We start from the raw sequence: 12917 nt of genomic DNA on the forward strand, positions 1-12917 counted from the left end.
CTGGTCGATGCTCAACCACTGAGCCACACCGGCTGGCGGTGGATCAAATTTTAAGTATCAACTAACAGTATAACCCAAAGGAACCTTGTTGCTAGTCAATTAGCCTGGTTTTACAGCAACTTTATGCTGATTTGTATACGGATACAATCCAAAGAACTTATAAAACCTATACGTAATGGTAAGATGATAGATTCTGAAATCCTAGACATCGCCATAGTATGAAATACATGTTTTATGTCTTAGTACTGAATTTTAACACACAGAAAAATGCTGCTCATAGGCTTTTTTAATCATGTGTTTATTTGGTTCACTTTTTAAATATATAAATTCTGAGAATATATCACAACTGTCCGGCAATGACTTCATGTGCCCTCCAGTTCTGCCAGCACCATAGTGGTGCCCTGGCTGTGGGGGTGGGGGGGGGGGAGGTGGGGGTTCCTGAGACAGAGTCGTGAATCCAGTTACAATCATTAGTCATGGGTTCATTTGTCTACCGCGGACATCTTTCCTCACGTGTAAATTATCTTCTGTTTTCCCCTAAAGGCTGTCCCTCTCTCTAGCTCCAGTGTGAGACCTCACCCCAAACGCTCCTGAGTTCTGGAGAAGGAAAATCAAAATGTGGTCCAAGGTCAGGCGGCCACATCTACGCGTGAGCACTTCACCAATCTGAGCGATTTAATCGCCGGTTGCCCAAAAGCATTCTTTGTTTCTCTTCCAAGATGATGACGATTCTTCATAGATTTCCTAAAAAACAGAACCATAACGGGGACTCAGTGTCACAACTAGTTAAACCTGCTCCTCTCTTAACAATCCCACGGACGTTTGTATCCGGCACGGAGAGCAGAGACATGAACGAACACGTCCCCTGCACGTAGGACGCCAACCCAGAGGGAAGCCCCGGACAGAAGCCTTAACCAGGGGACGGGGCAGAACGAAGGACGGACTCCCCGGGCCCAGGACCGGGACAGCCTGGGCAGGCAGAGGAGGGCGGGCGGGTCTTCAGTTCTAGCAGGTTCCTTTCCAAACACACCTGCTGCTCCCACACTGCTCACCGCCGGCCCCAGGCAGAGGCTCCCCCGGGACAGAGACCCCGCAGAAGCTCTGCGCACGGACAGCGCCTGCCTGCCCACCGCTGCCTCGTCACGGAGGACCTCGAAGCACAGGCTGCGGGCGACTCATGTCCCCACACGTTCTGGAACCTTCCCTCCTTACTCTCTAGCCAACAGAAACCCAAATTCACTGTCCTCCGGACACCTGGACCCGCCCCCACCGCCCTCTCACCTGCAGTGGTGGGCTGTCCCCTCCCCCTGCCCAGGCTCATGACTCACGGTGGGGGGCCCTCGCGGTGGGGGGCCCTCACGGTGGGGTGCCCTCACGGTGGGGTGCCCTCACGGTGGGGTGCCCTCACGATGGGGTGCCCTCACGGTGGGGTGCCCTCATGATGGGGTGCCCTCGCTATGGGGGACCCTCACGGTGGGGGACCCTTGCAGTGGGGGGTCCTCACATGGGGGGGCCTCGCGGTGGGGGGCCCTCATGTGGGGGGCCCTCGCGGTGGGTGGGGGGCCCTCGCTGTGGGGTGACCTTACGGCGGGGGCCCTCACGTGGGGTGACCTTACGGCGGGGGCCCTCACGTGGGGTGTCCTCGCGGTGGGGCACCCTCACTCCCTCCTCAGGAGCCTCCCCGCTCCGTGGACACTGGCCTGGCTCAGCAAACCACCAGACATGGGAGCTGCACCGAGGCCCCTGTACACATCCCTCCTCTCACCCGTGTCCCCGCTAACAGGGCTTCAGTCTCCATTCGGAAAGCCTGGTCGCGACATCCCACGGCGGGTCAGGTCCACTGAGGGCCCCGCCCTGGTCCCCGGCCCTCGCTGCTGCCCCCCTGCCCCCGGCTCACGCTCTGTGCTCTGCTCAGCGCCACCTCGCTGCTGGCTGCCGACAGCACAGACCAGCCGCTGCCGCTGCCGCTGCCGCTGGTGGGGGGCAGGCTCTGCTGACCAGAGGCCCGCTGGCTCTCACCGAGGGGCTGGGCGAACGGACAGAGCCCGTGCGTCTCCCATTTACACCGTTAAATCCACTCCCCGCGCTCTCTCCCAGGAGGCGGTGCTCCACCTTTCCTGTCTCTAAAAGGAGGGAGCCCTGGGACGTCCAATGCCTGAGGAAGTTCTGGGCTGGCACCTGCGCGCAGCCGCACACCCCCCCGCCCTGCACAGGAGACCCCTGTTCAGGGACCCCTAACCCAGGGCTCCGCAGCCTGGGGATCCCCCGTCTTACACTGTGGAGGCCGGCTCCGTGCCGTGCATTCTGGGGGCGTATATTTTTCATGGTTAACAAACCCTGGAAAAAAGATCCTATATAATAAAAGGGTAATATGCTAATTAGACCAGACGTCCTTCCGGACAACCTTCCGGACGAAGCCGGGGCTGCGAGGGCTGAGGCAGTGGCGGCCACTGCGGCGGGCGGGGGCCGAGCCCCTTGCACGAATTTCGTGCGTCGGCCTCTGGTTTTACACAAACACCCTGTTTCACAGACCGAGGAAACCGGAGTGAGCAAGTCGGGGAGACCCGTGAGTACAGACGCCGCACGTGCTCTCATGCCTAAAACTCCGGAGGGAAGCCCGGCCACAGGCAGAGTCGGCGCTCTCTCCGGTACCTTCTTCCACACGGGCACCCTGGCCTTCAGGGCATCGATGGCGTAGCTCACGGCTCCGAGGGACGCAGCCCTGTGGGCGGAGGACATGGCGATGACAACGCTGGCTTCGGACACGGGGACCAGGCTGCAACGGAACGAGGACACGTGACACCTTCTCTGAATCTGCTGCTCCAGGGCTCACGACCCGCGAAGACAAATCCCAGAGAAGCTCCCAGCACTAACCCCGCCTTCTGTCTCCGTGGACTCCAGGTCAGCAAGCGCCTCAGCCAAACGAGCAGGCACCGGCGGGCGAAGCAGCGCAGAACGTAAATCTCACACAGCAACGTGCAGCGCACGGGACCGACAGCGCCGCGGTCCGCGTGCAGCCACTGGCAGCAACGAGCCGCCGTGACGGCCCAGCCCCAGCTGCTGGGTTCTGTTCAAAGCCTGCGACCCACGCTTCTTAGTGACGCAAAAGGCACACGACTCTGATGTCCTTCAGAGGCATGTGCACCAGTTTCTTCTCTTCATATAAACAGAGTCTAGACGAGAGGACCATTCTCCAACGGCCTCCAGGACTTCCCCCCATTCGCACAAGCCGTGCGGCCGGGCTCAAGGGTCTTGCCTGCCGGAAGCTAATTCCAGCATGTCATAAATGAACAAGTTTCATCAAAAGGTTGATGGAACCTTGAGGACTGCCCGCTGGAAATGGCTGAGGGCATTTCCCCACACCTGAACATCTGCATAGATGATTGCTTGCTGCCAGACAGCTGAGGGCATTTCAATCTACATGCTATTGCCTCCTGCTGGCCAAACACCTGAACAGCCGAAGGCAGTTCCCCCAATCCAACAATGCCTCTGTGTACCAAACCTTGGCCTCTGATATGACTATCCACCTTGCTTTAGGACAATTTGTGTTAATAAAAGGCAAGGGGTCCAGAGAGAGAGGAGGACTGGGTTCCTTTAGCTAAGTCTGCTCTGGCTCCCCAAAATGCCTTCCAAAATTATGTTTCGTCTCTGGATCTTGATTAATTTACACACAGCGCCTTCTCCAGATTTCTGAGCCCTTCTAGATGCCGAGAAACACACCGGCGTTACTTGCCCACCTGGGCCCTGGCACAGCCGCTGGCACTGCCCACACGCTACAACGGAACAAGCAGCCTTAGCAGCGCTGGGAGGCGCCCCCACCGCCTGCCAGGACACACGCTAATGTCTCTCCCCGTGAGCCAGGGCCCTCTGACACCGCAGGGTCCGCGTCAGCACGGAGGTGAGCGGGCACGGGGAAAGGGAGCCGTACCCGAGTCTGTGGAACACGGCGATGTGCCTGACCGGCCACTTCTGCCTCACGTCGCTACAAATTCTCCGGACTTCGTTTTCCGCCATCGGAATGTACGCTTCGTACTCTAAGCTCATGACTTTTTTCCCTTCAAAGTTATTCCTTGTGGTCCCTAAGAAGTAGGGGGAAAAAAGGCAGTTAAAATAAGGTTTCTCCTTATAATAGAAACTGCACAGGAAAAAAGGGTTCTAATTTTTTAAATATATTTTTATTGATTTTTTTTTTTAGAGAGGAAGGGAGAGGGAGAGAAAGAGAAAAACCGATGCGAGAGTAAAACATCACTTGGCTGCCTCCTGCACGCCCCCTACTGGGGATCGAGCCCGCAACCCTGGCGTGTGCCCTGACCTGGAACCGAACCGGCAACGCTTTGGTGCACGGACGACATCCAACCGACTGAGCCACACCAGTGAGGGCGGAAAAAGGGCTATTTTGGACCAGACAGTAGCCCACAGACCTGTCTAACGGTTACTGTGGAATACTCTAAAGATGAACATGACGAGACAAACAAGATGAGTGTCCCAAACGTAAGACAGTGAGACGCGCTGACTAGGCCGGCGGACGGAGACTCTCACGTGGGAAACCAGCAGAATTCTTTTCTGGCGCATTTGCCACTTAGAAGGAATGCATCTCGTCCCCGGGCTGTCATGGAGGCACCACCGTCACCGTGTCCCTGAATGTTTGGAAAACACAGAGTTCTCTCTGCTCAGGACGGCTGTCCTGCTCCCGGTCTGTAAGCTTCACATGCTCATCTGAAGATTACTAACACAAGCAAAAGCGGAGACTCCTCCCCCACCGGGCCCCTTGGCTCAGCGTCTACCATCCCGCCCAACACTGAACACGGAAACACGTGCCTTACGTCCTCGTGCCGTCAGTGGGAGCTGGGGACACACTCACCCACAAACAGGGACACGGCACCGCAGAGCGGGGACGTCACCAGCTGCGAGACTTCCTCCACGGACAGCTTCTCGGCCGTGAACTTGATGATGTCTTTAGGTTCCTCTTCCTCTTCGCCCACAGCTGCCCTGGAAGTGAGACAGTAGCGGACCTGAGCGGCGGTGCAGAGGCAGGCACCCAGCCACAGGCTGCGTGTCCAGGCGCGTTTTCCTACATTAGAGGAGCTGGGAGGAGGATGTGATCTGGATGATACCAGTGAGTGTGAAATTGGAAAAAAACGCAGTGTTTTTTATAAACACCCCGAATGACTGAGCTTGGTACCAAAAGGAGTTTACCGTAAACAGGATCACTTAAAGCATAAACCGCCCCTTACGCCCACGTCGTCCCCGCGCTGGAACTGCTCCTCTGACGGCTCTCCCATCCCGGGATGGCCCAGATCTCGACACGTCATCCACACGCACATCCCTGTACCCGGTCACCAAACCACGCCTAGAACCGCCTCTTCCTTTAGCCACACAGGCTCAGGGGAGCAGAGACGGTGATGCCACGGGGACTGGTTCGTTTCTCCGCGGGCACGACCCCACAGGCGCCGAGGAAATAAAAGGGTGAAGTGCCCGCCGGTGCACAGCCTGGGTCCTCGCCGAGCACATGCGGGGCCGGCTCCCTGCGGCGGGGACTAACCACGCACCAGACGCGGGCCAGGGGGCGGGGCGGGGCGGGGCGGGGTGGGGCAGGTAGACTTCACCCGCATGAAAGATGAGGAGTTAGGGAGCCACTCAAGGTGATTCCAACCCAGGACCTTCCTCAGCCCAGTGTCCCCGCCCGTCTCCTCCTCCCCTGAAAGGAATGAGCCCTGGACCACTGACTCCGGGATGTTCCGCCTCCCAGACACGCCCGAGCCCCCCACACGGTAAGATACAGGTCAGCCAAACCGTCTCTGAACTTCCAACCATGCCACTCCCCACACTGGTTCTGTAAGGCCCCAAAACAGATGCTTCAGACCCTGTCAAACACACCAACCAGTCACCATGCCGCTGAGTCCACTGCCGCATCTTTCCAAGGAGCAGTTCTAATCATCACGCACACACACACACACACACACACATGTACGTACACACACATGCACGCATACACATATGCACGTGCGCGCGCACACACACACCCCTAACTTCAAGGGCAGCCCATTATTTCTGAATAAATTACAAACTCCAAAAAATAGCACTTTTCTAAAATCATGGAGGTGATGAGGTGACCACCGTTTCCAAATAAAACAGAGATACGTGTCTGACAGGGAACCCTTCTCTTTTCCCTAAATAGCAGGACGAAGAGCCCAGCTCTGCGGCCATGGCGGGCAGTCTGCTTTGCAATCTTTACTCTTCACTTTGGGGGCACTGGCCTCCAGAAGCGCGGGGGGCAAAGGGGGTGAAAAATAATCAGGCCTCCGTGGCTTGTTCCTTTCTGTAATGAAACCAAGGATTTACCCCTGAGTCTGGAGAGAAAGCCAGCAAGCTGAGACGCTCTCTTTCATTCCTAACTTTACCGAAGTGTTGCAGTGGCACAACTGCTCGTCTCCGCGTCATTTCCTCGCCAGCTGACAATAAACCAAGCCTCCTTCTGTCTGTGTGTCCAGACCACGCTGAGAAACGTCTCCTACGCCCTCCACTCGGGGACGCTGTGTTGTTTGGAAAGACGAGGGATGGTATGGGTCCGAGGCCCGCCTGCGGCAGCTAATTAATGAAGCTGCGTTTCCCCGTCCCTGGGAAATGGAAAGCGCCCTTCGGAGGCGGTGACCCTTCGCTTCCTGGCCACGTACTGTTTCCGCGTCCCTCTGTGCCGGGGAGCTGGGACCCAGCACGAGTCAGCGCGTTGGTGAGAAAGCACAGAGTCCAACCGCCGGCCCTCGGATCTGGGCTCTGCCACCCGCTAGCTACGTGAGCACAGACGGGCTTTGTGCCTTCTCTGGACAGCAGCTCTCCCTCCTGCACAACAGCATCCCACACTGTGCGTGACGCACGAGAAAACCCCGATAAACCGTATTAAGTGAAGAGGACGAACACCTCCGAGCGGCATGAAATGCAGCCGCTGGCAGCAGATCTGGTGCAGAGACGGCAGGGAGGTGTCGCAGGGCCGTCTGCGCCGACACGGGCTGCGCTGTGACAGCGAGCTCGCGCCGACAGACTCGCAGAGAGTGCGGTCCGGGCCGTCTGCGCACAGGTTCCACCTGTGTGCTCCTTCAGCACGGACAGGAACACTCACCTCACATCCTGCAGGGGCCCCCCAGCACTAGCCTCCACTAATGGGGGGGATGATGGCGACTTCGTCTCCTTCTCGAAGCAGAAGGAGCTGATCTCCAAGCTCGACATATTCCTGACGCACAGCCAGGATCACCTGGTTCCTGACATCAGCCAGCCTGAAGGGAAGCAAGTAGGGTGAGCCGTGTCAGTGCTATGCTGGGCCTCCAGGTCTTCAATGAAAAAGGTGACATAGGCCCTGGCCGGTGTGGCTCAGTGGACAGAGCGTCGGCCAGCAGACTGAAGGGTCGCAGGTTCGATTCCGGTCAAGGGAACGTACCTCGGTTGCAGGCTTGATCCCTGGCCCTGGGTGGGGCCCGTGTGGGAGGCAACCAGTCGATGTGTCTCTCTCACATCGATGTTTCTCTCTCTCTGTCTCTCCCCTTCCCTCCCACTCTCTCTAAAAATCAACAGAAAAATACCCTCCAGTGAGGATTAAGAAAACAAAAGAAATATATGACATAAATATGACTTCGTAGCATCGCCTGCAGAGTTACTAATGAAAGTAACTTATATTCTGCAGAGAAAGGACGCATCCACTGAAGAGCAGACTCATTCACCACCAAGAACACAGCCCACTGCCAACAGCTCTCATTGGCTCTGTGTGTCTTAGAGAATGAAATACTGAAAAGATAAAAGACTGCAGGTAACATTCAGACCAGGTCAAAAAAAGAAAAATGTCCTAATTCCAGGCGCCTTCTAGGGGTACAGTCTACTAAGTGTACCTCAGAAGCCCTCACAAGACACGTGTCCCCGGCAGGTGAAAGGTCAAAGGCAGGGTGGGGCAGAGGCCCCGCGTGGGTCACAGATTATCAGGGCACTATATGAGAAATTTAAAAGATATAAAATAAAAAAGGAGTCGTTTTTTGAACACGCGTTGTGGAGCGTCTGTTACACGGTGAACATCTCTATGGACTCAGTGACACCGTTAATATCCCTGAACACCTTCTAAGAAGCCACTTTGACAATGTGTCCCCATAAGAACCTGAGGCAGGGACACTGCAGAAACATTGCATCGGCTCTTGCAGAACGCAAACTCAGCCGCCCTGGGGTTTGCTATCTCTCATTTTTCTCTTAATCTTAGAAATTTCTATTTTGACTTCTCTGAAGACGTGGCAGGACGTAAAAGCTTCAAGCACACATTTTAACAGCATTTGTAACAATTTCACTTAATGCTATAAAAATGCAGAATCTGCATGTTCGATATCTTGAAATTACAAAAGCAAATAGGAGCATGTCCGTTTGGGCGCCCCAGCTCACTGCGTTGCTCGGTGAACCTGCCTGGAGGAAGGAGGGCTGACCTCTCCAGTGCGGTTCCAGAAAAACAGAGCGAATGACCCTTCCCGCCGTTACGGAAAACACAGCAATGTTTTCACTCTGACCGGGTACCCATTTACACAGTTTCTAGAATGCTAGAAAATGTTCGCCGTATGCGTTCGAACACAGGTGTTTACCCCGGATGCCGCGTTTCTATCTCAGTCCACAGCTGCGACGCCTTTATTTCTTGGGGCACAGAGATGGTCTCCGAACGGATCCCTGTGATTTCAGCACTCTTTGCAAAGTACAGCACTTGGACCTGAAAGGAGAGAAAATGCTCTTAATAACGACTCCTGGTCCCTTTCTGACACAGGTGTTACCTTTTTATCAAAGACACATTGGGAAAGTGAGGGAACGGTAAATCACCCAGCATCTCTGCAAGCCCACACTTCGACAATGCTGTGTGTCCAGCCCATTCGCGCTCAGTTACCGGTACTGTTCAGCTCTACAAACGCCAGAGAGCCCCGGCCCGCACCCAGGAGAGCCCCCGCCCGCACCCAGGAGAGCCCCGCCCGCACCCAGGAGAGCCCCCGCCTGCACCCAGGAGAGCCCCCCGCCCGCACCCAGGAGAGCCCCCCCCCCGCACCCAGGAGAGCCCCGGCCCGCACCCCAGGAGAGCCCCCGCCCGCACCCAGGAGAGCGCCCCCCCCCCCCCGCACCCAGGAGAGCCCCGGCCCGCACCCCAGGAGAGCCCCCGCCCGCACCCAGGAGAGCCCCCGTCAGCACCCAGGAGAGCGCCCCCCCCCCCCCCCCCGCACCCAGGAGAGCCCCGGCCCGCACCCCAGGAGAGCCCCCGCCCGCACCCAGGAGAGCGCCCCCCCCCCGCACCCAGGAGAGCCCCCGCCCGCACCCAGGAGAGCCTCCGGCCCGCACCCCAGGAGAGCCCCCGCCCGCACCCAGGAGAGCCCCCGCCCGCACCCGGGAGAGCCCCTGCCAGCACCCGGGAGAGCCCCCGCCCGCACCCGGGAGAGCCCCCGCCCGCACCCAGGAGAGCCCCCACCCGCACCCAGGAGAGCCCCCGCCCGCACCCAGGAGAGCCCCCGCCCGCACCCAGGAGAGCCCCCCGCCCGCACCCAGGAGAGCCCCGGCCCGCACCCAGGAGAGCGCCCGCCAGCACCCAGGAGAGCCCCGGCCCGCACCCAGGAGAGCCCCGGCCCGCACCCAGGAGAGCCCCGCCAGCACCCAGGAGAGCCCCGGCCCGCACCCAGGAGAGCCCCCGCCAGCACCCAGGAGAGCCCCGGCCCGCACCCAGGAGAGCCCCCGCCAGCACCCAGGAGAGCCCCGGCCCGCACCCAGGAGAGCCCCCGCCAGCACCCAGGAGAGCCCCGGCCCGCACCCAGGAGAGCCCCCGCCAGCACCCAGGAGAGCCCCGGCCCGCACCCAGGAGAGCCCCCGCCAGCACCCAGGAGAGCCCCGGCCCGCACCCAGGAGAGCCCCCGCCAGCACCCAGGAGAGCCCCGGCCCGCACCCAGGAGAGCCCCCGCCAGCACCCAGGAGAGCCCCGGCCCGCACCCAGGAGAGCCCCCGCCAGCACCCAGGAGAGCCCCGGCCCGCACCCAGGAGAGCCCCGGCCCGCACCCAGGAGAGCCCCCGCCAGCACCCAGGAGAGCCCCGGCCCGCACCCAGGAGAGCCCCCGCCAGCACCCAGGAGAGCCCCGGCCCGCACCCTGGAGAGCCCCGGCCCGCACCCAGGAGAGCCCCCGCCAGCACCCAGGAGAGCCCCGGCCAGCACCCAGGAGAGCCCCCGCCAGCACCCCAGAAGAGCCCCCACCCGCACCCAGGAGAGCCCCCGCCAGCACCCAGGAGAGCCCCCGCCAGCACCCAGGAGAGCGCCCGCCAGCACCCAGGAGAGCCCCGGCCCGCACCCAGGAGAGCGCCCGCCAGCACCCAGGAGAGCCCCGGCCCGCACCCAGGAGAGCCCCCGCCCGCACCCAGGAGAGCCCCCGCCCGCACCCAGGAGAGCCCCCCGCCCGCACCCAGGAGAGCCCCGGCCCGCACCCAGGAGAGCGCCCGTCAGCACCCAGGAGAGCCCCCGCCCGCACCCAGGAGAGCGCCCCCCCCCCGCACCCAGGAGAGCCCCCGCCCGCACCCCGACGCTGGCTCCTCAGACAGGTGACCCGAGGCGCCTCCAGCTGACCGGGTGGCACCTGCTTGAACAGGTGAACAGTGACCGCGGGTCCGGGTGCAGCTGGCAGTGAGGGGCCCTGGCCTGGCACCGCGCCTGGCACGGGGCTGGGTTGTGCAACCGCCGCCACAGGGCGGGAGCGGGCGGGTCAGCCGCGCAGGCCGAGCGGGTTCCCGCACTTGCACCTGCACCGGAACCAGCACCTGCACCAGCACCGGCACCGCCCCCCTGCCCGGCGCCCGCCCCGCCACCCGCGGTTGCACACGCGCGGAGGACGCACGGAGGACGCCTTAGGAGGGTTCTCAATGCTGACCTTCGGGGCGCCCACCCAGCACCCTCACACCCGACACCCACACACGCCCCGGGGGGCGCTGCGCTTGACGCTAGAACGAGGGGGGGCCTCTGGGAAGGGGGTGCGGATCTTCTAAAATGAAACTGGTCTCCGAGAGAAGGAACGACCTAGGACGGGGCAAAGGTCAGGGCGCCCCTCGGGAGGGGGGTGCCCCTTGGGAGGGAGGGTGCGGGCGCCCTAGGGAGGGGCCCTGGGCTGCGCACGGCCTCCGAGGCCGGGAGGGCGCGGGGCGCGGGGCCCGCAGGGAGGGGGCCGGGCTGGGGAGGGGCGGGCGGGGCGCGCGCCCGGAGGGGCCCCTTACCTGGCAGCGCCGCACCATCCCGAGCGCGCGGGTCCGCGGTGCCGGCCCGGAGGCGGAGACGCGGTGCACGCAGGGCGCAGGCGCACCTGACAGCCGGCCCGCACGGCGCACGCGCACCCGCCCGCCCCGCCCGCCCGCCCCTCCCGCTGGCCCGGAGCCTGGTCCACCCGGGCACGCGCCTGCGCAGAGAGGCGCGGGGGACGGCTGACCCGGCTCCCCTGGACACTCGCTACCTGCTGGGCGTTCCCACCGCTCACCTGCAGCTTCTGGATCTTTCCTTCTTTGCATTTGCTTTTTTCTCGATTCCTTTAATCTCCTCGGGATTTAATTTTGTAAACACCCAGATTTTACAAAGCGCGGCAGTAGAATAAAAAACTGGAGTTTCTTTTCATACAAACTTATTTATTTGGATTTTTTTATATTTCAAATTATTGATACAGTCAAAGAGTAATTTTAATCTCGACATGCGAGTGCAAAAGGTTTTAAATGTATTTGTATTGCTTTCAGAGGAAGGGAGGGAGAGAAGCATCGATGGTGAGGGAATCCTGGACCGCTGCCTCCTGCACGCCCCCCACTGGGATGGAGCCCGCAGCCCGGGCCTGTGCCCGACCCGGACCGGACCGGGACCTCCTGGTTCCTAGGTCGAGGCCCAGCCCGGAGCCACGTCGCAGCCGCGTCCAGGCGGCTCCGGACTAACCCTTGGCTCTGCTGCCCGGGCGCCATCGCTGCTCCTTAAGGCGCGGAGCATCGCTACCCAAGCGACCTTTCCTGCTCGTGGCCCAGCAGTTAGTGCCGCGGGGTCCACCAGCCCCCCCGCCTGTACCGACCAGGACTCCGTGCCCCTGCCCACAGGGTCCAACCAGCCCCCGTCTGTACCGACCAGGACTCCGTGCCCCCTGCCCGCGGGGTCCATCCAGCCCCCGCCTGTACCGACCAGGACTCCGTGCCCCCTGCCCACGGGGTCCACCCAGCCCCCGCCTGTACCGACCAGGACTCCGTGCCTCCTGCCCACAGGGTCCAACCAGCCCCGCCTGTACCGACCAGGACTCCGTGCCCCCTGCCCGCGGGGTCCAACCAGCCCCGCCTGTACCGACCAGGACTCCGTGCCCCTGCCCACAGGGTCCAACCAGCCCCCGTCTGTACCGACCAGGTTCCGTGCCCCCTGCCCACGGGGTCCATCCAGCCCCCCTTCTTTACTGACCAGGACTCCGTGCCCCCTGCCCGCGGGGTCCACCAGCCCCCGCCTGTACCGACCAGGACTCCGTGCCCCCTGCCCGCGGGGTCCATCCAGCCCCCGCCTGTACCGACCAGGACTCCGTGCCTCCTGCCCACAGGGTCCAACCAGCCCCGCCTGTACCGACCAGGACTCCGTGCCCCCTGCCCGCGGGGTCCAACCAGCCCCGCCTGTACCGACCAGGACTCCGTGCCCCCTGCCCTCGGGGACCATCCAGCCCCCGCCTGTACCGACCAGGACTCCGTGCCCCCTGCCCACGGGGTCCACCCAGCCCCCGCCTGTACCGACCAGGACTCCGTGCCTCCTGCCCACAGGGTCCAACCAGCCCCGCCTGTACCGACCAGGACTCCGTGCCCCCTGCCCACGGGGACCATCCAGCCCCGCCTGTACCGACCAGGACTCCGTGCCCCCTGCCCGCGGGGTCCATCCAGCCCCG

At 61.5% G+C, this 12917-nt stretch overlaps 1 protein-coding gene and 1 long non-coding RNA gene across 2 annotated transcripts; both read right to left on the minus strand.

Annotated features, from left to right (window-relative positions):
* Window positions 1-279: 279 nt before the first annotated feature.
* On the minus strand, window positions 280-8671 carry MOCS2 (molybdenum cofactor synthesis 2). Its single transcript, XM_008154804.3, has 6 exons — window positions 8607-8671; window positions 7118-7271; window positions 4862-4989; window positions 3929-4079; window positions 2653-2776; window positions 280-744 (listed from the first exon to the last, which is right to left on the minus strand). Exons 2-6 carry the CDS (start codon window positions 7222-7224, stop codon window positions 676-678), a joined length of 579 nt encoding a protein of 192 aa, XP_008153026.2. The 5' UTR covers window positions 7225-7271; window positions 8607-8671; the 3' UTR covers window positions 280-675.
* On the minus strand, window positions 8663-11332 carry LOC129148749 (uncharacterized). Its single transcript, XR_008555729.1, has 3 exons — window positions 11248-11332; window positions 10559-10616; window positions 8663-8728 (listed from the first exon to the last, which is right to left on the minus strand). It is a non-coding gene; the product is annotated as an uncharacterized LOC129148749 (long non-coding RNA).
* Window positions 11333-12917: the final 1585 nt, after the last annotated feature.

Source organism: Eptesicus fuscus, chromosome 4 (genome assembly GCF_027574615.1).
Source record: "Eptesicus fuscus isolate TK198812 chromosome 4, DD_ASM_mEF_20220401, whole genome shotgun sequence".
NCBI classification, from domain to species: domain Eukaryota; kingdom Metazoa; phylum Chordata; class Mammalia; order Chiroptera; family Vespertilionidae; genus Eptesicus; species Eptesicus fuscus.

Excerpts from the sequence above, each read along its gene's own strand:
- MOCS2 (XM_008154804.3), bottom strand. The coding sequence starts at position 7,224 with ATGTCGAGCTTGGAGATCAGCTCCTTCTGCTTCGAGAAGGAGACGAAG. Across the intron at positions 4,080-4,861 it reads TGCCGTGTCCCTGTTTGTGG|GGACCACAAGGAATAACTTT; the intron begins GTGAGTGTGTCC and ends CCTACTTCTTAG. Across the intron at positions 2,777-3,928 it reads GCCGTGTTCCACAGACTCGG|CCTGGTCCCCGTGTCCGAAG; the intron begins GTACGGCTCCCT and ends GTTCCGTTGCAG.